The 26,065-nt window shown below is 47.2% G+C and overlaps 2 protein-coding genes across 2 annotated transcripts in view; one reads left to right on the forward strand and one right to left on the reverse strand.

The window, feature by feature from the left end:
- The first annotated feature begins 7,940 nt into the window (after window positions 1-7,940).
- FANCM (FA complementation group M) overlaps window positions 7,941-26,065 on the forward strand; it is a 54,299-nt gene continuing 36,174 nt past the window's right edge. The window contains exons 1-4 of the mRNA XM_083730479.1: window positions 7,941-8,394; window positions 10,724-10,896; window positions 11,715-11,792; window positions 13,630-13,788. Coding sequence (XP_083586605.1) covers window positions 7,956-8,394; window positions 10,724-10,896; window positions 11,715-11,792; window positions 13,630-13,788 — 849 coding nt within the window. The 5' untranslated portion in view covers window positions 7,941-7,955. The remainder of the gene's footprint in view (window positions 8,395-10,723; window positions 10,897-11,714; window positions 11,793-13,629; window positions 13,789-26,065) is intronic.
- Window positions 15,201-23,063, reverse strand: LOC310844095 (heme-binding protein 1-like). Its single transcript, XM_083737899.1, has 5 exons — window positions 22,778-23,063; window positions 20,069-20,160; window positions 19,237-19,378; window positions 18,856-19,039; window positions 15,201-16,944 (listed from the first exon to the last, which is right to left on the reverse strand). Exons 1-5 carry the CDS (start codon window positions 23,055-23,057, stop codon window positions 16,773-16,775), a joined length of 870 nt encoding a protein of 289 aa, XP_083594025.1. The 5' UTR covers window positions 23,058-23,063; the 3' UTR covers window positions 15,201-16,772.

A 26,065-nucleotide genomic window follows, 5' to 3' on the forward strand; every position in this document is an offset into this window, starting at 1 on the left:
GAAATGTAGTCCGTGCGGGGTGGGGGGGACACCGGCAGGCCAATGGCAGAGCCTCTTAAGGGCCCCCCCGGTGCATGCTGGGTAGGGCTCGCTGCGCAGCTGCGGCTATTAGCGCAGCTCCGCTCTCTCTGCAGAGGTCCATAGATATATAATATATAGAGGGGGCTGCGAGGGAGAGTGACGGGATGCGTCAAAAGGAAAATGAATAAGCTTTCTGTTGTGTATTGAGTCAAAGGATTTTATATCTGCATTATTATTGTCTGTATTGCATGAGGGTAAAGTAACTGCCTTTTGGTTCCAGAGGGTACAGCTACTATTGGTTCATTTAAGCTGCTGTATTTGGATCCTCTGTCTTATTGGTTCCCTCCAAAAGGCAGGACTGTGATTGCCTGATATTGTTCCCTCCAAAATGTATCCTTTCTAGCTAGTTCCCTGTCCCTATAAATGTAGCTCTCCCCTCCTCAGTCTTCAGTCTTGTTTGCTTTAATAAAGAAGTGTTACTAGAGAACTGTCTCCAGCATATTATGTCAAGAGAGCTGAAATCACAAACCCCACGTCACAACAACTGGCGACGAAGGTGGGATCCGGAATGCTGAGGAGCGGTTAAACGCAGCCCTGCCTCAGAGTCCGGATTGTAGCTAAAACAAGACTCACTGGCCAGCTGAGAAGACGACCCTGCCCACAGGACAATGGAGAGTCTAAGGGTATTGGAGCCCTTCCAGCCATCAGAGCCCCACACATGGGAAGACTACGTCGAACGCTTCGAGTTCTTCGCGGTGGCTCAAGGGATCACCGATGCCAGCAAAAGAAGGGCCACATTCCTGAGCTACTGTGGGCCTGAGATCTTCAAGCTGGCCAAGGCATTGCTTGCCCCAGCGAAGCTAAGTGAGACATCTCTCAAAGATATTCTTGCCTGCCTAACAAGTCATTTAGCGCCTACTGAGACCAAGATGGCCCAGCGGATGGAGTTTCATAAGAGGCAGCAGCGTGCTGGGGAGTCTGTATCTGCATTTCTAGCTGAACTGCGGAAGCTCGCTCAGCACTGCGACTTCCAAGATCTGGAAGAGACTCTCCTGGATCGTTTTATCGGTGGTCTGAGCAGCAAGAAAGCCAGAAGACGCATCGTGGCTAAAGAAGAGGTTACCCTTGCTTCAGCCTTGAAGGAGGCCACCGCCACGGAGAATTATGAAAGAGAGGAGCTTGATGCCAGTTGCAGGGCCCCTAAGCCACAGATAGAAGTTGCGCATGCCATGGACGAGCTAGAGGCTACTCCAAGCCAGAGCCCAGTCCGTGGGGTCGAGTCAGTGCGTCAGGCCTGCACAGTGCACAAAGATCACCGAGGCAGGTGCCCTGGTTGTGGCGGAAACCATGAGCGGAAGAGTTGTCGTTTCCGGGATGCTATGTGCCGGACGTGCGGGAAGACAGGTCACATCGCCAGGGTCTGTAGATCGGCGGCGTTGGGAGCGACAGGAGCACCTAGACTGGAGCATCGCAGACCGCCCACAGCAACCCACGTTCTACAGGACTGCCACTACGTAACGGAGATCAACGGGAGGGTCGTGCAGTTTCCAGCGCAAGGCAAGGCACACATCAAGGTGAAGATTGAGGGTCAGCTGTGCGACATGGAGGTGGACTCTGGATCTGGATTCACTATCGTGTCGGACCAGACCGCGAGGACATTCTTCCCCAGGGGTAAGTTGCCACCTCTGGAGCCCTTCCCGGCAACTTTGCAGTCATACTCAGCGGGCCACATCCATGTCATGGGAATGTGTGCCGTGAGAGTACAGTTCCGGGACAAACAGGCGGTACTCAAATCGGTGATTGCGAAGGGTAGTCGCCCCAGTCTCCTGGGCACTGACTGGTTCCCCGCCCTGGGACTGAGTATATCAGGGCTTAATTCAATCCAAACCTGCCCTGAGATGAGTGAGGCATTATGCAAAGAATTTGCTGGTCTCTTTAATGGAAAACTGGGTTGTTATAAAGGGCCCCCAGTTGACTTCGAATTGGACCCTGGGGTGGCCCCAATCCGACTCAAACCAAGGCGAGTGCCATTTGCACTGCAACCCAAGATCGAAGCAGAGCTGGATAAATTGGTCAAGCAGGGAGTTCTCTCACCTGTGGACTCCGCTAAGTGGGAGACTCCAATCGTCACGCCCCTTAAAGCAAATGGGGAAGTCAGGATCTGTGCTGATTACAAATGTACTATCAATAAGGCACTCAGGGGAAACTCATACCCCATTCCAGTCGTATCACATCTGTTGGCTAAACTGGCTGGGGGCAAGGTGTTCGCCAAAATTGACCTGGCACAAGCTTACCAACAGCTGCCAGTAACCCCACAATCAGCGGAAGCACAGACTATTGTCACAAATAAAGGGGCGTTCAGAGTTAACAGATTACAATTTGGAGTTTGTGTGGCCCCAGGGATTTTTCAAGGGCTCATGGAACGCCTGTTAAGAGGTCTGCCGGGGGTCTTGCCATTTTTTTATGACGTTTTGATTGCTGGAAAAGACCCACAGGAACTGGTTGTGCGTGTCCGTGCAGTGTTGCTCAAGTTCAAGGAGGTGGGATTGCAACTAAAAAAGGAAAAATGCAGTTTTGGGGTGCCAACTGTAGATTTCTTGGGGTTTAAAATTGATGCATCAGGCATCCACCCCACAGATGCTAAGGTTAAGGCCATCATCGAGGCACCACGACCACAGAACAAGACGGAGTTGCAGTCATTCCTGGGACTTATTAACTTTTATCATTCGTTCTTACCCCAGAAAGCTTCGGTAGCTGAACCATTACATAGACTGTTGCAGAAAAGGAATGTGTGGCGATGGGGGCAGGAACAGCAGAAGGCTTTTGACTCCTTGCGATGAATGCTGAGTAGCAGGAGCGTCCTTGCTCATTATGATGAGTCGAAGCCGCTGGTCCTGGCATGTGATGCCTCTCAATACGGTCTGGGGGCGGTGCTGAGTCATAGGGAACTGGATGGGTCGGAAAAGCCCATCTCTTTCTATTCCCGTACGTTGTCGGCCACGGAGCGCAACTATGCTCAAATTGACAAAGAGGCACTTGCAATTGTGGCAGGAATCAAAAAGTTCCATGATTATGTGTACGGTCGCCATTTCTCCATTGAAACGGACCACAAACCACTGTTAGGGTTGTTCAACCCGAACAAACAAACGCCACAAATTCTCTCCCCCAGAATGTTGCGTTGGTCTATATTCCTGAACGGGTTCCAGTACACCTTGACCCATGTGCCGGGGAAGCGGTTGTGCCACGCTGATGCGCTGAGTCGATTGCCCCTTCCTGGCGGGAGCAATGAAGATCCTGCTCCAGCGGAGCACATAATGATGCTGGAAACACTTCTGGGGGCTCCTGTAACGGCTACTGATATAGCTGAAAAAACGAGGAAAGATGCTGTTCTCTCCCGTGTGCTCACTTGGGTGGGGAGGGGGTGGCCAGGTGGCCCGCATGAAGACAAATTCAGGCCTTATGCGACAAGGCAGCACGAGTTGTCCATGCATAAGGGTTGTCTCCTGTGGGGAGATAGGGTGATCATCCCAGCACCACTGAGAAACAGGGTTCTTGAGACGCTTCACATGGGACACCCGGGAATGGTCAGGATGAAGTCACTAGCCCGATGTTATGTGTGGTGGCCTGGAATGGACCAGAACATAGAACAATGGGTACGAACATGCAAGGCATGCCAAGAGGTGCGGCCAGAAGTGGCCAGAGCGCCAGTTCACTGGTGGGAGCAGTCCAGATCTCCCTGGAGCTGGCTGCACTTAGATTTTGCTGGGCCATTCCAGGGGAAGGTCTTTTTGGTTATCGTCGATGCATATTCCAAATGGTTAGAAGTGGCGATGGTCCCTAGCATGGCATCAGCTGCCGTAATCAAGGTGTTGAGGCAGCTGTTTGCAACCCACGGGTTACCTGAGACCATTGTATCAGATAATGGGGCAGCTTTTGTATCCCAAGAATTCAGGGCATTCTTGGCTGATAACTTCATAAGAGGGGTCACATCCGCACCCTTTCACCCATCCTCCAATGGGCAGGCGGAGCGCATGGTAAGAACACCCAAAGAATCCATTGTGCGCTTAATGGAGGGTAACTGGTCAGCTCGCATCGCGCGAATGTTATTTTTGCAGCATGCGATGCCGTGTACTGCAACGGGCAAGTCGCCAGCTGAGCTGCTCTTGGGTAGAAGACTGGTAACGGTGCTGGATTATGTCCACCCGGATAAAATGTCAAACCGTAATGCAAGAGCAACCCCCCAGGCTGAGACTGACACAACAAGGTATCTCGCCCCTGAAGATCTGGTCTGGGTGAGGAACTATTCACGAGGTTCGCGGTGGGTGGGTGGTGTGGTCACCCGGGCTAGTGGACCTGTGTCCTATTATGTGACCTTGGAAAATGGGCAAGTTTGGAAGAGACATATAGATCAGCTGAGGCGCCGGGCGCTCAGCAGAGAGGAGTCTGATAATTCATCCCTGGCTAACAACGCAGAGCTGCAAGACCAGGGTGAAAATGGCCCAGAGGTGCAGTCACCAGGGGCCTCAGCAAATGAACCAGGGTCTGCTGGTCCTCAGGATGACGAGGTACAGGTAGGGGACCCTGAGATGTCTGGGACTCCATCTGTTCCTGACGAAACCCCTATAGCAGCCCCCCTACCACAGGTGACACCCAATCCAGAACCGGCAACACCTGTTGTCAGGAGATTAAGTAGAAGTTGTAGGACCCCACAGTACCTGAGAGATTACGTCTGCTGTGCTCACTAGGGGGGGAGGGGTGTTGTGTATTGAGTCAAAGGATTTTATATCTGCATTATTATTGTCTGTATTGCATGAGGGTAAAGTAACTGCCTTTTGGTTCCAGAGGGTACAGCTACTATTGGTTCATTTAAGCTGCTGTATTTGGATCCTCTGTCTTATTGGTTTCCTCCAAAAGGCAGGATTGTGGTTGCCTGATATTGTTCCCTCCAAAATGTATCCTTTCTAGCTTGTTCCCTGTCCCTATAAATGTAGCTCTCCCCTCCTCAGTCTTCAGTCTTGTTGCTTTAATAAAGAAGTGTTACTAGAGAACTGTCTCCAGCATATTATGTCAAGAGAGCTGAAATCACAAACCCCACGTCACAACACTTTCTATCCATGTAACTTTTTTTTTTTGGGTAGCCGTGCATTGTTGTGATATTTCCTTTAAGTTGTCCGTTGTTCGTTCAGTTTTTTGTAAACCGCTTAAGTGATATTTTTAATAGGTTTTATATATAATAGGTTTTATTTATAAATTGACCGGTGTGGACAATTAATAATGCACAATCAGTAACTGATATTTGTTTTTAAAAATTTCAACTGTTTTTATTTTATGGTTTTGCTTTCATTGGTGTAAGCCACTCTGCTGTATTTTTTATGAGACAGTGGTATGCAAATATATATAAATATATTATAGTGTAAACTATCCTGTGATCCTCGGATAAATGATGGTATATAAATTTAAATTATAAAAATAGCAGGATGTGGATAGGTAAATAGATACTTCAAGGGGACTTTGTATCCCTCTTTCGTTTAGTTTTGCTTTGACAGGTGATAACAGAAACTCCTCTGAAATTTATTGAAATGGGTAACAGTAACAGCACTCCCACCAGAGCAGTAAAAAGCATTCTAGTGCTGACCCTTCGCTGTACAGTTATTTCAGATATGCATTACATCTCTCGCAAATGGCACAAGGCTGCTGGTTTTCTCTTTTGCTGGAGAAGCTGAAGGGAGAGAAAAAGAATCTTCTTGGGTTATGTTGTGGGACCTCTGATCTTGCAAAGTTTCTGGCCAAACCAAAACAATGACAGCACCACCAGTCTGTCCCTTTTATTATTCAAGATATTTTACTTGGCTCCCCCTTTAGGCTTGATAATATGATCCTTTCCCTGGCACTGGAACGTCCCACTTCCTTCCCCTCCTCTTACATTCCTCCTGGAGACTCTGATGAAGAGACAAAGCTGCTCTTATACAAAGAACAAAGAACTATATAAAAAATAAATAAAATTGTCCAGTAGCACCTTAGAGACCAACTAGGTTTGTTCTGGGTATAAGCTTCCGTGTGCATGCACACTTCTTCAGATACTTCAGAAGAACTAGTTCATGCTCTCTCCACCAGAATAAGCATGCATACCAAAGGAGAGAGTATGACAGCCTGTCTGTCTGCCCTTGAAGAAAGGAGTTCTGGCAGTTGTGGACTGAGGAGGAATCCCCACATCTGCTTTCTTGACTGCAGGACTAATTGTCCTTTTGTTCTGTTGGATAGATATGAAAGATCTCCCCTGACCAAGATAGAGGGTCATACCTTTTCAATAACTAGCTTTCTAGGTTGCTGGTGTAATAAACATAAATCTGCCCTTATTCCCTTATGAGGGATGCAAGAGCCCTTATAGAGTCCTTTGCAGGTTCTCTATTGGTCGGAGAAAATAACAGAGGCCAGCCAGAGAATATTGAGAAGCAAAGCAGCTAGTAAGCCTGATCTTTATTGATCTGTTGCAACAGGGTGCTCCCCTCACACGCAGGAAAGGAGGAGGACCCAGAACAAAGGTGTGTCCACCCTTATATAGACATTTTAAATTGCCCACTCTGGAGTCCAAGACCACCCCCAGAAACATTATACATACATCACAGAAAGGGCGGTCTACGACAGAAATCCGAGTGCGTTGTTTACCTCCTGTCTGGCAGGTTACCTGTTAATGCTTACTTGATTGGATACCCTGGGGAGCCTGGCCAGTCTTTTGTAATGATAAATACTTAGTTCCTGAGCCAGGTCACAGGCTCACCCTATTCATACGCAGACATACCCTTAAGACAGGATTTGTGAATGAAAAGACAACGGGGAGGCTTTTCCATTTTCCTTGACCTTGCAGAAAAATCATTTGGTCAGTTTGGGAGTCAAAATGGTTCCAGTGCTGTTTTCCTGCGCTGTTTCAGACATGTTGTTTATATATTTATGTATGTGTTTGCTTGGTACATTTATGAACATTTATTAAATATATAAGACTTTAGATTTTTTATTTCACTGATTAGCTGCACCTTTCGGTACCCAAGTGGGAAACAAAATCCTTGGTGATTTGTAAAAAGTCGATAATTCAGTCTGGCAGGTAGCATCTACACTCTGGAACTCCTTCCTATTAATGTCAAGCAGGTGCCCCACTGTCTTCTTTTCGGTGCCTGCCAAGTACATAGAATCAAAGAATTGGTGGAGATGGAAGGGACCCAAGGGCCATCTAGTCCAGCCCCATGCACTTCTGCAATTTCCCCCCTTGGTCACCCATTCAATTCGAAACCATGCTGGCCCCTGCTTATCTGGTAAGGCAAAAACAAAAACAGGATAAAACAAAATTACTGCTAGATAGTAAGGAAAGAGGGGGATTTGTCTTGCCAGACTTGGTTTATTTGGAAATTTGTTTTTTTGTGTGTGTTTTAATTGCAATGTGTAATTTTTGTCCTGTTGGAAAATCAATAAAAAGCAATTTTAAAAAAACAACAACTATTGCAGATTTTTTTTTAAGAAGAGCGTGAAAGTTCATATGATTTTTACTTTGTTTCAGCCTACTCTCTTGCCGCTTCAAACTCCCGTACGTTTCAACTTGCGGCTCTCCATTACCTTCCTGATATCGCTCTATCTATCTTTCTTGCAAACGAGGCTTTGGACGGGGCGAACTTCATTGAAATCAAACTGGGTCGGGAAACAGGCGGCGTCACGATGCGCTCGGCGCATGCGCTGCCGGGCTCCTCTTCACCACGTGAGCCTCTGGGGAAACCCCGCCCAGGCGGCTGTCCGGCCAATCACGGCGCGCAGCCGACCGGGGCGGGGATGGCGCGGCTTTTTGAGGGCGGCCGAGCGGCCGTTTCAAGATGGCGGCTGCTCCGCCCGCCGCTGCCTGAGGGGAGCTGCTCGTGAGGGGAAGCGGCGGCGGCGGCGGCGGCGGCGGCATGAGGGGTCGCGGCCGGGGCGACCGGCAAGCGACGCTCTTCCAGGTGTGGGGGACGCCGCCTGCCGCGGCCGAGGCGGCCCCCGAAGAAGAAGCCGAGGAGGAGGAGGAGGAGGCGGCTCCGGGGCCTCCCTCCCCGGTGGGCTTCGCGGGCGGCGCGGCGGGCTGCGTGTGGCTGTTCCCGGTGGGCGCGGGCGTGGAGGAGCGCGGCTACCAGGCCCGGGCGGCGCGGGCGGCGCTCTTCCAGAACACGCTGCTGTGCCTGCCCACCGGGCTGGGCAAGACCCTGGTGGCGGCCGTGGTGCTGGGCAACTTCTACCGCTGGTTCCCCGGGGGGAAGGCGCTCTTCCTGGCGCCCACCAAGCCCCTCGTCGCCCAGCAGAGGGACGCCTGCGCCGCCCTCATGGCCATCCCCGCCCGACACATGGCCGCCCTCACCGGTGAGGGAGGAGGAGACGGGGGGCGGCGGCGGCGGGGGGGCCAGGGAACTACTACTGCTACTACTACTACTATTATTATTATAAAGAGGCGGGGGGGGGGAGCCCAAGGATGGCCCTCCTCACGGGTCCCAGGAATAATAATAATAATAATAATAATAATAATAATAATAATAATAATAATAATTACTGTTATTATTTATTATAAAGAGGCGGGGGGAGCCCAAGGATGGCCCTCCTCACGGGTCCCAGGAATAATAATAATAATAATAATTATTATTATTACTGTTATTATTTATTATAAAGAGGCGGGGGGAGCCCAAGGATGGCCCTCCTCACGGGTCCCAGGAATTATTATTATTATTATTATTATTATTATTATTATTACTGTTATTATTTATTATAAAGAGGCGGGGGGAGCCCAAGGATGGTCCTCCTCAGGGGTCCCAGGAATTACTACTACTATTATTATTACTGTTATTTATTATAAAGAGGCGGGGGGAGCCCAAGGATGGTCCTCCTCAGGGGTCACAGGAATTATTATTATTATTATTATTATTACTCTTATTATTTATTATAAAGAGGCAGGGGGAGCCCAAGGATGGCCCTCCTCACGGGTCCCAGTAATTACTATTACTATTATTGTCATTGTTATTATTACTGTTATTATTAATATAAAGCTGCTTTATTATTTATTATAAAGAGGCGGGGCTGGGGGAACCCAAGGATGGTCCTCCTCACAGGTCCCAGGAATTACTACTGTTATTTTTACTACTACTACTACTACTACTATTATTATTTATTATAAAAGGCGGGGGGGGGGGAGAGCCCAAGGATGGTCCTCTTCATGGGTCCCAGGAATTACTATTACTATTATTGTTGCTGTTAATAATAATAATAAGCGGCTTTATTATTATTTATTATACAGAGGCGGGGGGGGGGGGAGCCAAAGGATGGCTCTCCTCACAGGTGCCAGGAATTACTATTGTTACTATTATTATTACTGTTGTTACTGTTATTATTGATTTAGTTAACCTCTGACCAATTTAATTACGCAATAATGTGGCAGTGGCCCAGAGGGCCACAATAAATGTGATAATGTGTAGCCCTGGAAATCCTTGAGTGCACTTCTAATAGAGAAGTTATGGCAACCCGTTGCTTTATGAAACCAATGATTTTGTAAGTTGCCTCCCCCCAAAATTGGGGCAGAAATATAGCTAATATGTGAATCACAAAGATACAGCTGTAAGCTAGAACATAAGTTGCTACGTGGTGCAAACGGCTGCACGTAACACAGGTTTCCAACATGCACACTAACACAATGTAACAGCACATGGTGGGAATCAGAACTTAATCAGCAGAAATTGCTTGTGTGTGTTAAACATGAAATGAGGTAATGATGTGTATGATAGGTGAAAAATGAAATACTTCATTTGAAATTTTATAAATACCACTGCCTGGACCACTGGGCAGGGTTGCAGTTTTGCGGAACAATCTGACTGTAACCTGTTGCTTTGCAATAAACAACATTGGACCCTTAACTCCTCACCTTTCTGAGTTTTATTGGAATAAACTCGGGAGATAAGCTATTTTCTGGCTTACAACAATAATAGTAATAATGAACAGTGGGGGTTAGGAGCCTAATAATAAAAATAAATAAATAAATAAAATTTATTCCCCTTACAGGGGCTCAAGGCAGTTTATGGATAAAATTAAGAACAGCTAAAAACTTAGAGAGACAGTGGAGGAATAATAACAAGTGATTGGAGAGTTGTAGCACGTGTCATGGCTTCAGAGGTTGATGCGGGAGAGACACGCTTGGGGCAGAGGAAGGCGTACAGTTGCGCTCCTGCAGGTGCACCAGGGCGTTTCTTCTCCGCACTCCTCCCAGCATCATTCCTCCTCTGGTCACTGCTGTGGATGCAGGACCTGATGGTTTTCAGGCACTGCAGAGGTAGGCAAGGGAATCTCAGCTAAAAAAATAATAATCAGAGAATTATAGAGCTAGAAGGAATTTCCCTTGGCCAGATTTAGTTCTAGGGCAGTTCACAATAAGCATCTGGACCAATGTCTTCTTTTCACATTTGATATGTGCCATATTTTGCCTTTTGCGCCAAGATGCTCTAACATGGAAAACTGGCCTTTGTTTTAAGTGTAAGAATGGATTTGTTGGCAGCAAACACTGCTGAAGCGTGGCCTTAGAATCATAGAATCATAGAGTTGGAAGAGACCACAAGGGCCATCGAGTCCAACCCCCTGCCAGTGTGAATCGCCACTGAAACCATAGTGGGGTTTTAGGCGCCTTTCTAAATGCTTGCTTGTGTTGTTTCAGGAGGTACCCAAGTGGCTGATCGGAAAGAAATCTGGCAAAATAAGAGAGTTTTCTTTCTTACGCCTCAGATAATGGCAAATGACCTTTCCCGTGGAGTGTGTCCTGCAGTGAAAATTAAATGTCTGGTTATTGATGAAGCCCACAGAGCTCTTGGAAATCATGCTTATTGTCAGGTAGGGTGACTGCTTGCAACTTGAAACATAAGTGTTTAACTATAAATTTAAATATGTGGTAAGGTGTTTGATTATGACTTTCTGAGGATTTATGTATGTCACATCCTTTTCTTTAAAAGTGATATTAAAAATGCCATGAAGCAAGGGGTTCAAGAAAACTGTTAATTTTGTTAAAACTAACCAGTTCCCAGCCTAGTTGGTTCCTAACTGAATAAGGTTTTGGAGACCAAGTAAATCCATTCTGAACAAGTGGAAGAGTAGTGAAAAAATGAAGTTTGTGTCCTGAAAGGTTGTTTTTAACTTGAAGTCTTTCATATGCTGTATTATGCAGAAAAAAGCACTGTACTTTGGGGTTTTCTTATTGCAATATTTACAAGAAGTTTAGTGGCAGAAGTATCAGACGGATGCCTGTCTTGTGCCTCTAGATGGCTCTGAGGTCCTGTGATTTAACTGGGAAGCAAAAGCTAGCTGTCTCAATCCCCACTTCACAGGTCACCGTAAACAAGTAGAGCATTGCAATCAACATGGCTTTCTCTGCTGCTGGTCTCTTTCTCTTAGCATATAGAAGAAACCAACCATGGACCCTGGGTTAGTGTTGCATCCAAGCCAGGAGATATTGTTTGTTCTCTCCAACACCCCCCCCCCCCGATATGTCAGAAACAGCAAGCCAATGAAAAATAAAAAAAAATGCTGCTCTGATGAGCTTTAGGTGTGAACTAGGAGGGCTTTTGCATGTCAATTGGGAGCCTGTCTTGTAGAAATTTGTTTTTCGGATACAGTAGCATAACGGTGGCGATGAAAGCTATTTCTTTCTTCAGGTTGTGAAAGAATTATGCAAATATACGCGGCAGTTCCGTATTTTGGCTCTAAGTGCTACTCCTGGCAGTGACACAAAGGTAATTCAAGTCCTGTTAATCCAAGGACCTGGGGAGGAAGGGGCTTGCTTTGGCATCCTATGCCTGTTTAAAATGTGGCTCTTTTTAGGAGGAGGGCGTTATTGGGTTGTTTTTATTTTGATTATATATTTTGTGGTTTTTATGTTGATCTTTTCTGTGAACTGCCTTGAGACATCTCGGTATAGGGCGGTATATAAATTCAATAAATAAATAATAATAATAATAATTTATTATTTGTACCCCGCCCATCTGGCTGGGTTTCCCCAGCCACTCTGGGCAGCTTCCATAGAAACCAAAAAACACTAAAATATCACACATTAAAAACTTCCCTGAACACGGCTGCCTTAAGATGTCTTCTGAATGTCAGGTAGTTGTTTATCGCTTTGACATCTGATGGGAGGGCGTTTCACAGGGCGGGCGCCACTACCGAGAAGGCCCTCTGCCTGGTTCCCTGTAGCTTTGCTTCTCGCAATGAGGGAACCGTGAGAAGGCCCTCGGCGATGGACCTCAGCGTCCGGGCAGAACAATGGGGGTGGAGACGCTCCTTCAGGTATACTGGGCCGAGGCCGTTTAGGGCTTTAAAGGTCAACACCAACACTTTGAATTGTGCTCAGAAACGTACTGGGAGCCAATGTAGGTCTTTCAAGACCGGCGTTATATGGTCTCGGCGGCCGCTCCCAGTCACCAGTCTGGCTGCCGCATTCTGGATTAGTTGTAGTTTCCGAGTCACCTTCAAAGGTAGCCCCACGTAGAGTGCATTGCAGTAGTCCAAGCGGGAGATAACTAGAGCATGCACCACTCTGGCGAGACAGTCCGCGGGCAGGTAGGGTCTCAGCCTGTGTACCAGGTGGGGTTGGTAGACAGCTGCCCTGGATACAGAATTGACCTGCGCCTCCATGGACAGCTGTGAGTCCAAAATGACTCCCAGGCTGCGCACCTGGTCCTTCAGGGGCACAGTTACCCCATTCAGGACCAGGGAGTCCTCCACACCAGCCCGCCCCCTGTCCCCCAGAAACAGTACTTGTGTCTTGTCAGGAGATTCAACTTCAATCCATTAGACGCCATCCATCCTCCAACTGCCTCCAGGCACTCACACAGGACCTTCACCGCCTTCACTGGTTCTGATTTGAAAGAGAGGTAGAGCTGGGTATCATCTGCATATTGATGGACACCCATCTCGCTGAAGCCCCCAGTCAGGTGGTGTTCCACTTGCACCATCTGTGGCACCTCTGAATGCCAGCTGCTGGCAGTTGCGAGTTGGGAGAGTGCTTCTGTCCTGCTCAAGGCCTTTGGGACAACTGGTTGGCGGGTGTGAGAACAGGGTGCTGGACTTGCGTCCTTGTGATAATATTATTAATCTAACCTAGGGATGTAAATGTTACAAGACATAGTGCAGGCCTGTCCAACAGCTCAACAACTTTGGTCCTTCTTTCCAAAAAAATCTCAACTCTGGTCATTCCAATGGGTACATCACTGCCAGTTTATTTATAGTGGGAGCAGATCTCAGTCTCTTGGAAGTTGGACACCCCTGATACCCCTGAAACGACAGTGCTACCTCCGGTTGCGAACGGGATCCGTTCTGGAGGTCCGGCTGGATCCCGAGGTTTTCGCAACCTGAGCATCACTGTTACACGCATGCGCGTGGTGGTAGAGCACTTCTGCGCATGCGCGGGGGGCGGGGACGGACACTTCCGGGTTTGCCGCTTTTGCAACCTGAAGTTAGCATTACCCGAGGGCAAGGTAACCCGAGGCGCTACTGTATGCCCGATTTTTACTGTGCTAACATGATGCTAAGTAAAACACAGCCAGATGGTGACTTTTTACCATTTCTTTGCAGGCTGTGCAACAAGTTATTTCCAACCTGCTGATTTCACACATAGAACTATGTACTGAAGATTCTCCTGATATCCAGCCTTACACTCACCAGCGGCAGGTTGAAAAATGTGTTGTTCCACTTGGGAAGGAGCTGGCTGAAGTTCGTAATGCTTACATCAAGGTGAGTCAGAAACTTCGTATTGCGTGGGTAAGAATGGCAGCAGGCAGGACTTCAGAGCAGAAATGGTGGTGAAACATTTGTTGAAAGCAGCTTGTTTTTATTCTTCTAAAGAGGTGTCTTCATTTGTTCTGTGAAACTGGATTTGTTTTTGGATTTGTTTTCCATGTGCTGCTTTAATCTTTCAAAAATGTCACTGGTACCTGACCGTGACGGTTGTTTTTAGTCTCTCACTAAATGACATCTGAGTGGACGATTCTAGTGTTGGCTTCCTTGTAAGAATGCAGTGAAAGAACCTCAGGAAACTGTCATCCTGATTTCCTTAAGTGGGTCCTGTCCCTAGGAGAAAGTGGCCTTTGGAACTCCAATCTGACCAGTGTATATTACATAGCCATGAACTGGGGTTGGGATCTTCTGCTGGCAGGGATTATGGGCATTGTCCTGGTTTTTCTTAGGTGGTGAAAAAATGCAAGTGGTATTGTTGCTTTGTGTGTGCGAGTGGCTTCCCAGAGGTGTCGCAATGCTTTCAATTCAGTCTCAGATGATCCTGTCTTGAAATGAAGCCATCATTATCGAAAAGCCACACAAAACATAAAAGTGCATTGAGCAAGTCATAGTGTGATGCAGAGGTATTTCAGGCCACTTTTACTGTCTTCTACAGAGGTTTTGTTTGATTTCTGTGTGCGTTTTAGTGGAGTCTACCTTGAGGCTCTGTGTCTGTGTAGGGTTAAAGACGAGTGTGCTGTGACAGATGGGAGAACAGCTGCAAAAGGAGCAGTTCCTTTCAGAGAACTTGTAGAGGCCAGTTGTTCAATTTTTTTTGTACTTGTGGGTGCTAAATGGAATTGGTATGATACCTCCCCAGGTTAGTAGTTTACAAGCACATAGTGGCAGCTGCTCTGTAAGCCCGGGGCATGTGGGCTATTGAAAATAGTTTCTGAGGATTGCTCCATAACCCGAGCTCCTTAATAATAGAATTGTAGAGTCGGACGGGACCCTGAGGGTCATCCAGTCGAACCCCCTGCAATGCAGGAAACTTTTGCAATGCTCCCACCTGACTGGGGAGGAGGGCCAGGTGACCCTAGACAACTATATTGCCAAGTTCCATGCCCATTTCCTATCTAATACGACTTGCTGAAATTAAAGTCTCCATTCCATGTTATCCAGGTTGTACAATGCGTTCCTCTTCCAATACAAGTAATTTTACTGATTATGTTTATAAAATTCTGTCTGTGGTGTTGAAATAGAGGAAGGTATCCAATACAAGTGGGGAAACTGAGAGCCACAAAAGTTCACCTGCATGCTTTGCTAACTTTTTTTTAGAAAAAGATGCCGGTGACTTAACTAATATATCAAAATTGCTTTTAGGTTGCAATCAAGTAGTGTGTAAATTTATGAAATAAATAAACTTGGGATAACACAGAGCAATACAGTTTTTATTCATGGCAACTTCCAACAGTAAACAATATATGACGTATATCTTTCACAGGTAAATTAGCAATTAGGATTCCAGCTTTATTATTTCTAGACTTGAATTAGTGTTTTTTTTAATACGACTTACGAAAGATTTCATTTTGTATCCTAGTTGGCTAAGTGGATAATTTCAAAATGAGTAAAAACATGGTATTCTCAGAATGTGAAATTTCCTTCTGATAATCCTTCAAATTAAATACCAGTCAATCATTTTATTTGCTTGTGGGCTAGCAAAGTTTAAACTGTGCTGAAGGTGGCTTACAACATATAAAAAATACATAGCTACAAACATAGCAAAAGTAGTCATAAACAAAACATCAAAAAGTACACAACCAAACTGAACAATTGCCACACAAACTGTATGAACCAAAATAAAGATACAAAAAATTTACAGCAACACCCCCACCTCCAACAAAACCCTCTAGAGTCTGTTCAGCAGCCTCAGCTTTTGTAGCTGGAGTCAGTCCGGGCCTCGCCCTACCAGGGCAGGTGGGAAAAGGCCTGCAGGGCAGGGAACAAGTCTTCCAGGACTCACAGCCAAGATATCAACAATGTCATACAGTCATACCTCATGTTACGTTTGCTTCAGGTTGCGTCCCACAGCGGCCTGGAAGTACCAGAAAGGGTTACTTCTGGGTTTCGCTGCTTGCGCATGTGCAGACGTGCACAATGACGTTATGCGCAGAAGCGGTGAATCGTGACCCACACAGACACGGGTTGCGAACGGGCCTTTTCAGGTTGCGAACGGGCCTCCTGAACGGATCCTGTTTGCATCCAGAGGTACCACTGTACAATAAAACACTGTTTCTGTTGATAAAGGAGGTAGCAATTTCTGTTCACCTATATAGTAGATATTCAGAAGAAAATAGTCAATAGCATTGTATCTATAAAAATAAACTTGTGTAATAATGAGGAATAATTACTGTTAGCATCTGCTAGGGTATTATTTGCTCACAGACAATGCAGTTCATTTTGGTGGAGCTACCTCTGTAGCCTCTCTCAAATGAATGGCGATTGTGTAGCATCAGATAAAATGTTCAGAAATTGTGCAGTTTTACCTACAACTTCAACTTCCATTGAGTTAGTGAAGCACTCTTGCATGTCAGAATAAATACTGGGAAGAATCACAGACGTGTAGAGTTGGGAGGGATGCCAAGGGAAAAGAACACTTTATTTCTCTTAATACAGAATATCTCCTGTGTCTTAATTTTCGTGAAAGTGCTTGAAATCTTAGTGACTACACATAACTGAAGCAACAACTAGGAAAAACCCTTCAAAACTGGCAACAGACACTCCAAGTTTGCCTTCTTAATCGCTGAGGAAGGAAGCTGGTTTGTCTGTCAGGCTATGCTGGTGGAATGTGATATTCGTGTTTTCTTAGGAAATAGGCTTTATAAAGTTAATGGCTACATATCATTCTTGATCATTCCAGCTAGCTGACTAGAGTTCACCTGCGTGTTTCATGGGTGATCCGTCAATGGAACTTGGCTGTCTTGTAGCTCAAAAATAGCCAGCTATGGTCTTTCAAGAAACCATATTTCGTTCTGTCGATTTGTAGCAGCTGGATTTGTGTATCCTGCAACTATGAATGTATCTTGCAAACACAGCTCAGGACTTTCCAGAAGTTCGGCCAGCATATTAATTTCTCTTGCAATGGACGTTTCGTTGGTGACTCCTCTGAAGGCCCTGTGAACAAGCCATTTTAAAATAATATTTTATTCGTTTTAGACTTACAGCAATCCCTTGATTGTAGATTGAAAGTGGGACCATGACATCAACAAGATCTCTGAAGTCACAAACACTAGAAACTACTCATTTCTCTGTTTATATTATATATGTGCGTGCACACACACATATAAAAAGTGCGCTGGGGAGAGTGTTGAGATTGTTAGAGGCTGAATTCTGTATGCCATGTATCATTCTCAGTGCTTGTTGATTTTTGTGTTTGTTTCCACACAACTATTTGATACAGATATTCTGCACTTGTAGTCTGGTGTCCTTCCTCCCATGAGAACCCAGAATAGCAAACATTTCAGTAATGAAAATAGAATTTTAAATACATTTAGGGTGAGTAGAAGGCAGCTCACATAACCAATCTTCCCCTCCCCTCCTGCCCCCCATTAAAAGCTCCTCCAAAGGGTCTGGGCAACCACCTTTGACCCTCTGGAGAGGCTTTTGAGTGGGGCTGGGTGGGGTAGCAAGGGGCTGCAGGGAAGAAGAGGGAGAAAAAATTAGTTGAGTGAGTTGGATACAATCCAGTGATTTCAAGACCAAGATTTTAGTTGGTGTGTATGTTGGTAGTTACAGTTAAGCTGCTTTAGAAGCCCAATACCAGGATACAAATGTGCTTAAACAAACATATCCTGCTTTTTCATCAACTTAAAGAAATACAGTGGTGCCTCGCAAGACGAAATTAATTCGTTCTGCAAGTTTTTTCGTCTTGCGGGTTTTTCGTCTTGCGAAGCACAGTTTCCCATAGGAATGCATTAAAAATCAATTAATGCGTTCCTATGGAAACCGCCTACAGACCAGGTCCGGGACAGTCTGTCCCCCGACCTCTTCTGAAGGCTGGGGGGGGGGGGGAACAAGGGCTTTTTTCCCACCGCCAGCCTTCAGAACAGCCTTCTGAAAAGCCCTTCTCCCCACCTCCCGCCCCGCAAGCTCCGGGGACAGGAGGGCCTCTTCTGAAGGCTGGCGGTGGGCGAAAGTCTTTGCTCCCGACGGCCAGCATTTTAAAAGCAGTCCGGGATAGCGGGAAAGAGCAGCACAATTCCCTGCTATTCCGGACCGCTTTTAAAATGCTGGCAGTGGGGAGCAAAGCCTTTCGGCCCCCGCCGGCCTTCCTGGACCTCTTCTGAAGGCCGGAGGGGGGGCGAAAGGCTTTGCTCCCCACCGCCAGCATTTAAAAGAGGTCCCCGGAGATTTCCCTATGGGCTTTCTTCTTGCGAAGTAAGCCCATAGGGAAATTCGTCTTGCGGAACGACTCAAAAACGGAAAACTCTTTCGTCTTGCGAGTTTTTTGTTTTGCGAGGCGTTCGTCTTGCGGGGCACCACTGTATCCAGAAGGCACTGTGTAGCTTGAGCCAAGATAGCTGCAAAGGTCTTAACACTTGCTTGGTTTTGTCTCAGACTGCTCCTTGCTTAATTAAAATTAAATAGCTATCTATAATCGCACATTTGCCTGGTTTGTCACACTAAGCCAAACTAGGCTCACTGGGAGTGTGAGGGTTCTCAGAGGGTGAGGTTAAAGGGGCTTAGCTCCTTTCCAGGTGCATGAAAAAACCATGGTTACAGCTCATGGTTAGTGAGGAGAGTTTCACCATGTGCACCAGTTCAGACAACATGCAAAGCCTTGGTTTGGCATCAGGCCAGGTGGGAAAAGGCCAGCAAGGCAGGGAGCGGCTGTTGCAGGACTCACAGCCAAGGTTAAATAGCACAAAGTAAACATGAAATGCTGAGTACCGGTATTTGGATGAGAGGATTTTGGTTTTGAATTGTTCAGTGTTTGGAATGAATCCATGGAAAACAATGTGTCATGATGGTGAGACTTTCATCTAATCAACCCTGGCACTTAGATAGGCAACCTTTGATTCTTACCTGGCATAAATAATGGTTGGAGGCCACTCTTCAATGACAACATCCGGATCATTGGGCGCAGGTGGCTGTTCTTGCAGCCCACTGGGGAGGTAATATGCTACAGTCACAAATCTTGTGATGCCTGGAGTGCTCTCATTGGTGCGAACTATGGTTGCAATGGGAACAGTCATTCCCAAGTATAGGCCTGAGGAAAGCATATCGTCATTAGTAATTTCCTGACATTACCCGTCAGCTAGTTGTGAAGTTAAATCACACATGCGGAATCAAATTTTGCAGCCTTGGGAAATTTTGCATTTTGGAATTCTCCTTGCAGGATCAAATGGCGCATTTATAAGTAATGTGGTGCAGTCAGAACAAAATGTGTGTCTGGCAATTATTTACCTGATGAATTCTGCTGACAAATGTATCTCATAATTTTCATGAATCCTAGGCATATGCTCTGTTCATACTGCTTTTCTTGCACTTTGACGCAAGCCCATTTCGCCTTTTCATAGTGGCGTTTTTCATAAAGAAGATTCCCAAGCTGTAAAGTTTCAAAAGTTGCTGTTATTATTATAATTTATTACCCACATACCACCACCCTAAGGCAAGTTAAAGAGTTAAAAGGAAGACTAAGGCACACGGGTGGTGGGCCTTCAGGAAAGCTTTTACTTCTACCAGTATTTGACATCCACCACTGTTGTAGACTGTGAGTTTGGCTCTGAAAGGGGTGAATCCATTCAGAAATAATCAATATTTGTGATGGCTGGATAGGGTAATTCATAACACAGAATTTGTTCATATATACACAGTCTACCTGCCCTCTTGGTCTTTCAGAATGCAGCTAGGCTGAGAAGAACTCATCCAACCCAGGGGTTACCAGACTACAGCTAAGGCTAGGCTACCTTTCTCCATGAGGAAGCGGCAAGGGGGAATATTAGCATTAGCTGACCATTACTTCATGCCTTTGAGGCCATTTGTGCATCCATTGACAACATACATTTTTAGACCTCTGCAGTAGGGTTAGAACATGTTAGGTAGGGAACATTTTTTTTTCTTTTACAGCACAATTAAAATTGGGAAGGAAGAGAGCTTTTAAAAACTAGTTTTAAGACCACTTTCCATTCACTAAAATCTGACTGCTTGTTAGATATACAAAAGTAGAAGCCATGCCTGTTTCTCTGCCCGCTCTTGCTATAATGCATGAAGGTGTATTTTAATGAAGAGATGATACCTGTTCTTTACGGGCTATCACAACAAATGGAACACTTTCTCTCTCCTGAGGATGGTTATTTCTGGTCAGCTGTTGGATTGGCTCTGCCATATCTGTAAGAACGTGAGTAAATTGTTGTTTATAGAAGTAAATATGCCTGATTCACATATGAAAATTCTTATGTGGGTGAGAATAGAACACAGGTAGTAAGAATAAAACAGTTTGGAAAAGGCTTGTTTCCAAGATACACTGATATTTATTGGACTTGAGAACAACCAACTAATTTAGTTTTGAAGAAAAATTAATTGCAATATTTGCATAACTTATTTTGACTGGTCTGTGTGACTTTTAGTTCAATGTAATGCATTAACACAGCAAATATGTACAAGACATAGACATTACAGACTGGTGTGGATGACATGTCTTCACAGGACCCTAGTTGTAAGATTGCTCCATTAACCAACCTTTAATTACTATAACCAATTCTGTTGCTAACCAAGCCAACTTCAAACCACTTCTCTATCTCCATTGGGGAGAAGCAGTGGTTGGTGCCATGTTTGGTTCACATGGCTCTGATTTTTGCTGTGCCATTGAATGCTTAAGAGTGGGCTATGTTACAACCATCACTGAAGCAGTTTGTTGTCACCTTATGACCTTTCATTGGTGTTTTAATAATTGGGCATGGCTTGGAGGGAGACTTCTCTGACACACACACCCCATCAGAGGGCTACTGATCGTCCATTAAACCTTTCATTGTAGGACGACACTTATGTCATAGGTGTGATTAGTTACGATAGAATATATTCATCTCTTGAGGCCAAGTGGCTGGACAGTCTTTGCCTTGTGGAAGGTAGTAAACACCTCCCACCCCAAAGTAGCTTGGATGCTTATGTCCACTTGCAGTGTGGTAAGCAGGATTTTGCCATTATGTGCTAGAGCATTTGTCTGTTATTTCCCTAGAGATAATAGTTCTAGTTTCTCTTCACCACTACTTTCTGTGATCTTAAGTTCTGGTGGGCAGAGTATCTTGATCCATTGCCATAATTTGATGCGCTTCCGCCACCCCAGACTCCCCTCAAAACTACTAATGCACCATGCTGGGTTTCCTTGCAGAGCATTTTTGAAACCTTTGGCCAGCTTCGGCCTTCACTGTAGTTCTGTGATGTCAAACCAATAATCGCATTAAGTGTCAGCCGGGGTGTGTGTACTTAGATGGTTTTCAAAAAGGATTAAACAATTAGTGGGAGATGTATCTGTCAGTGGATATTAATCGTAATAGCCAAGGACGGAGCATCCAATTTCGGGAGCACCAAAGATCACATTTGCAGGTGCTGGGGGCAATGATCATCTCTGGGGAGGGGCTTAGAGCATCTCTTTTGTGTGCAGAAAGTTCAATCCCCGGTGGCACCTGAAAGGATCAGGTGGAAGGTGATGTGAAAGACCTTTCTTTACCCTAAGACCATGCTAGCTGCTGCTGCCAGCCACAGTAGATCATATTAGCTTGGGCAACTAGTATGAGGTGTTCCTCCTACAGAGCTGGGCAGGGCATCACCCATTGTAGGCAGATTACTGGGCTAAACTGGGTGGTTCTCTTACTCAGCAAGGCAATTCCTACTGCAGACTTGCAGGGCAACACTGGCCAGTGCACAGTCCTACACAAAACCACTTTGGCACACCGTCTCTCCTCGCCCTTCCATCGAATGAACTCTCTGGAAACTCTGTGGTGGGAGGAACTAATTTCATGGCTTGGAAACACGCTGAGTGACAAACATAAACGAGCAGGTGGCAAAAGGTTTTTGGTAGAAAGTATGGTATCCATGCTCCGCTTTGTGGAAGCAGGTGCCCATCTTGTTGTAATCGTAAGAAGAGCCTGCGGAATTAGGCGGTTGGACCATCTAGTCCAGCATCTCACAGTGGCCAAACAGAGGCCTGTGGGGAACCCACAAACTGGATTTGAGCACATGAGCATCGCTCTCCCCTCCTGTGGCCTCCACCAGCTGACATTCAGAACTGCTGCTGCCTCATTGTGGCTAGTAGCCAGGGTAGCCCTCTCCTCTTCCATGAATTTGTCTAATCTTCATTTCATTCCATCCACGTTGGTGGCCCACCCTGTGTCCTATGGGAGGGAGTTCCACGCTGTAACTCTGCACTGTGTGCTCTTTTATCGGAACTGAACCTTCCAACATTCAGCCTCATGGGATGCCCATGAATTATATTGTACGGGGAGGGGGAGAAAAACTTTCCTCTCTGTCCACTCCTTGCCATGCCTAGTTTTGCAGGCTTCTCTCATATCGCCTCTCACTTGCCTTTTCTCTAAACTAAAAACAAACCCAATGCTGCCGCCCTTCTTCAGGGCACCGGCTCCATCCCCTTGCTTAGATTCCCTCCACCAAAGCTGAAAGCAGCCTTAACTTCCTCCTGATCCTGAATGGGAAACAGCTGGCGAAGACGGCGGCCTGCCAGGGAAGGGATCCCTTCCTATCGCTCCTGCTCCGCGGAGCCCGTTCCTTGCAAGCGCTCCCTGTCCCTCGGGAGACGAGCGCCTTTGGAAACCCGGAGCAGGCGCTCGCCGGCCAGCAGCCCCCCCCCGCCCCCCCTTCCCAAGCTAATCCTTGTAAAACCGAAAGCCCCTTAAAGCGCTGGCGAGAGGCTTAGCCGCCGGGCCGGGGCGCGAGTGAAGTCCGCGCCTTTTGCGCAAAGGCGAGAGCGCGGCTGGCTCCCCCGGCTTACCCCTGGGCACGTCCACGCGGTGCCCGCGGCCCACGCTCTGCCAGTAGCTCAGCAGGCGCTCCTGCTCCTGCTGCTCGTCGCCGGCGTTGTCCTCCAGGCTGCTGCCGTACGCCGAGTCCGGGCAGCCGGCCGCCCCCGGCGCCGCCGCCTCCGCCTCGTCCCCGCCGGCCGCCCCGCCGCTCTCCAGCTCCTCCAGCGTGATGGCGCCCGGAGGGGCCGGGTCGCCGCCGCTGCCGCCGCCGCCGCCGCTCAGGCGGCAAGTGTGCGCTTGGCTCTCCATGGCCGGCTGGATCGCGCGGAGGCGGCGGCGCTGGCAAGTGCCCGCGCCCGGGGCGGCGCTTGCTTTCTTAAGCTGCCCTGCCCAGCGGAGGGGAGGGGGCCCGGGCAGCCGCGGCGACGCCCTCCAGGCACCTCGGACTCGGGAGGGAAAGGGGACGGAGCCTGCAGGTGCCCGGCTGGGGCGCGAGCCTGTGGCGCCCAGCCCCGCTGCCCAGGGAATCGGGTGATCGGCACTCCCTGCCCCGGTACCAAGGGGCGCCCAGCAAGCCCCCCACCCCACCCCCAGGAATGGACGGGTGGTCTCCTTCCTCCGCCACCACCAGCCTACCTCGCAGGGCCCTTGCGGTGAGGGAATGGAGAAGGGGAAGAAGGGCGTGCGCCGCCTCGGAGGAAAATGCCATAAATGAGGCACCCCCTTCCAATGTGCATTTCAGTCGGCTGCTTCTGGGCAGATCGGGGCTCGGACTGTGAGCCTTTGTTCTTGCTTGTCCCGTGAAAGGGAGGCAGAGGCAGCAGGGTCAGCCGCCCAGGGCTCTGCCCGGCCCCTGGGCTTCAGTCAGCAGACCCAAGTATGGCACCTTGGAGGGAACAGCGAGAGATAAATGAAATAAATACAAACAAATAATAAAGGCAATGAAAGGAAGCAGGTGTGTGTGTGCTCAAAGTACTTCTTATTCCCCATTTCCTGTTGGCTACCTTGCTTTCTGCTTTGCTTTTCCATAGGTGAAGTAGAGGACATTCCTTTGACAGAAGGAAGCTCCTCTGTTATTTTTGAAAAGCTTCCTTTGTTTGTGGGGTCATAGGAGGCAATGGACTGACTGGCGGGAGCCTGTCGCCCTGTCCCTGCCCATGCACCCTATCCAGGATTAAAGAAGGGGGTTGGGGTTGGTCCTTCGCAAAGGTGCCCTTTAAATGCAAATAATTTGAGGCAGAGTGGTGTAGTGATTAGAGTGGTTAGGCCTAGGAGATCAGGGTTCACATCCCCACTCAGCCAAGATATGCATTTTTCTAGCGAAGTGGATTTGACAGTTCCTTCATTTCCCTCCAAAGCAGAGATCCCTCTTTCTAAGGTTGTTGTTGTTGTTAGAATTTATATACCGCCCTATGCCCAGAGGTCTCAGGGTGATTCACCTATGTGGGGTTCCTGAACAGAATATTGGGTTTCTGAGTGTGATGCTGTATAGGAAAGTGGTACTTAGCAGCTCTTCCCTCTTTGTTCTCCTCTGCACAAACTCTGAAAGAGAAAGCAAGGCAGGTTGGAGGGAGCAGAAACAAAAATAGTCCATGTTGCCATATCAGACTGACAAATAGATCCTCAGTCTGTTTTGCAATGTGTCAACATGTGTGTGTGCTGCTCTGAAATTGACATGGCATCCTGCCATCTTGACTCATCAACGTAGTGGAGGAGGCTGCTGGCATTTGGAAGCTGCCAAGCTGAACTTGATCACACAGGGAGCTGACTCAGTTTTCTGCACTGTGCAACTGGACTTCTTCTCAGCCTCAGCTTCCAGGGAGGAAAAAAAGGAGGATGCTTCACAGTTTGAAGGTGGAAAAGGATGTAACCAGTGTTGCCTTGCCCTGTTTTTCCTTGTGTGGCTGCCATGGAAGAAAGGACATCCTTTAGCCTGAGGGCACCATCATTCATCTGTTACTGTGACTGCAAGTTTGAGTTATACTCATAATTCCCCCAGTTCTATGTGCTCAACCTTTTCAGTCAAAAATCATCAACTGGTTGGTTGTAAATGAACAAATATATTCATAGCTGGTACAGTGGTACCTTGGGTTACAGACGCTTCAGGTTACTGACTCCACTAGCCCAGAAATAGTACCTTGGGTTAAGAACTTTACCTCAGGATGGGAACAGAAATCGTGCACCAGCGGTGCGGCGGTAGCGGGAGGCCCCATTAGCTAAAGTGGTACCTCAGGTTAAGAAAAGTTTCAGGTTAAGAACGGACCTCCAGAACGAATTAAGTTCTTAACCTGAGGTACCACTGTACCTGAATAGCTGTTTTTAGAATAGCAATTCAATAGTACAGGGTACTTGGCCTTGAATAAGTCCTGCACAAAGCCCATTTTTAATCACAAGTCTCCTGTATCAGTTATGTGCAATTATGTGAAGAAGGTGGTGCTGGGCAAGCATGCTGTGTCCATTTCCCTGCCTCCATTTCATAAAAAGGGTTTGTAAAATGCAGGCAGAATCCTGTCCTTAGTCGTGTCCTTAGACTGATTTTATGGTACTCTGGGGGCCTGATGCAAGTTGTAACCCAGAACATTTGAAGATGGCTCTCATATCTCCTCTCAGTCTCCCCTCTTCCAAACATACCCAGCTCCTTCAAGCGCTCCTCGTAAGGCGCTCCTCGTAAGGCTTAGTTTCCAGACCCTTGATCAGCTTGGCTGCCCTCCTCTGCACACCTTCCAGCTTGTCAACATCCTCCTTAAATTGTGACGCCCAGAATTGGACACAGGACTCCAGGTGTGGTCTGACCGAGGCAGAATAGAGCGGGACTATGACTTGCCTTCATCTGGACACTAGACTTCTGTTGATGCAGCATTAGCTTTTTCCTATTGCTGCTGCATCACACTGTTGACTCATGTTAAGCTTGTGGTCCACCAAGACCCCCAGATCCTTTTCACACGTACTGCTAGTAAGCCAAGTGTCCCCCGTCCTATATTTGTGCATCTGGTTCTTCCTGCCTTAGTGCAGAACCTGACATTTGTCCCTATTGAAATTCATTTTGTTGGCTTGCGCTCTGTTCTCCAATCTATTAAGGCCATTTTGGATTTTGATTCTATCTTCTGCAGCATTAGTTACCCTTCCCAGTTTGGTGTCATCTGCAAATTTGATGAGCATCCTCTCAATTCCTTCATCCAAGTCATTTATAAAGACGTTGAACAACAACAAGCCCAGGGCAGAGAACCCTCCGACACCCCACTTGCCACTTTCCCCCAGGATGCGGAGGAACCATTGATGAGTCCTCTGTGGGTTTGGTCAGTCAACCAGCTACAAAT

The sequence above is a fragment of the Podarcis gaigeae genome (genome assembly GCF_964106915.1).
Source record: "Podarcis gaigeae genome assembly, chromosome: 1".
Classification (NCBI taxonomy): domain Eukaryota; kingdom Metazoa; phylum Chordata; class Lepidosauria; order Squamata; family Lacertidae; genus Podarcis; species Podarcis gaigeae.

Coding starts and splice junctions, on each gene's coding strand:
- LOC310844095 (XM_083737899.1), bottom strand. CDS start 23,057: ATGGAGAGCCAAGCGCACACTTGCCGCCTGAGCGGCGGCGGCGGCGGC. Junction 20,161..22,777: donor CCGCGTGGACGTGCCCAGGG/GTAAGCCGGGGG, acceptor ACGTTCTTACAG/ATATGGCAGAGCCAATCCAA. Junction 19,379..20,068: donor TGATAGCCCGTAAAGAACAG/GTATCATCTCTT, acceptor GAAACTTTACAG/CTTGGGAATCTTCTTTATGA.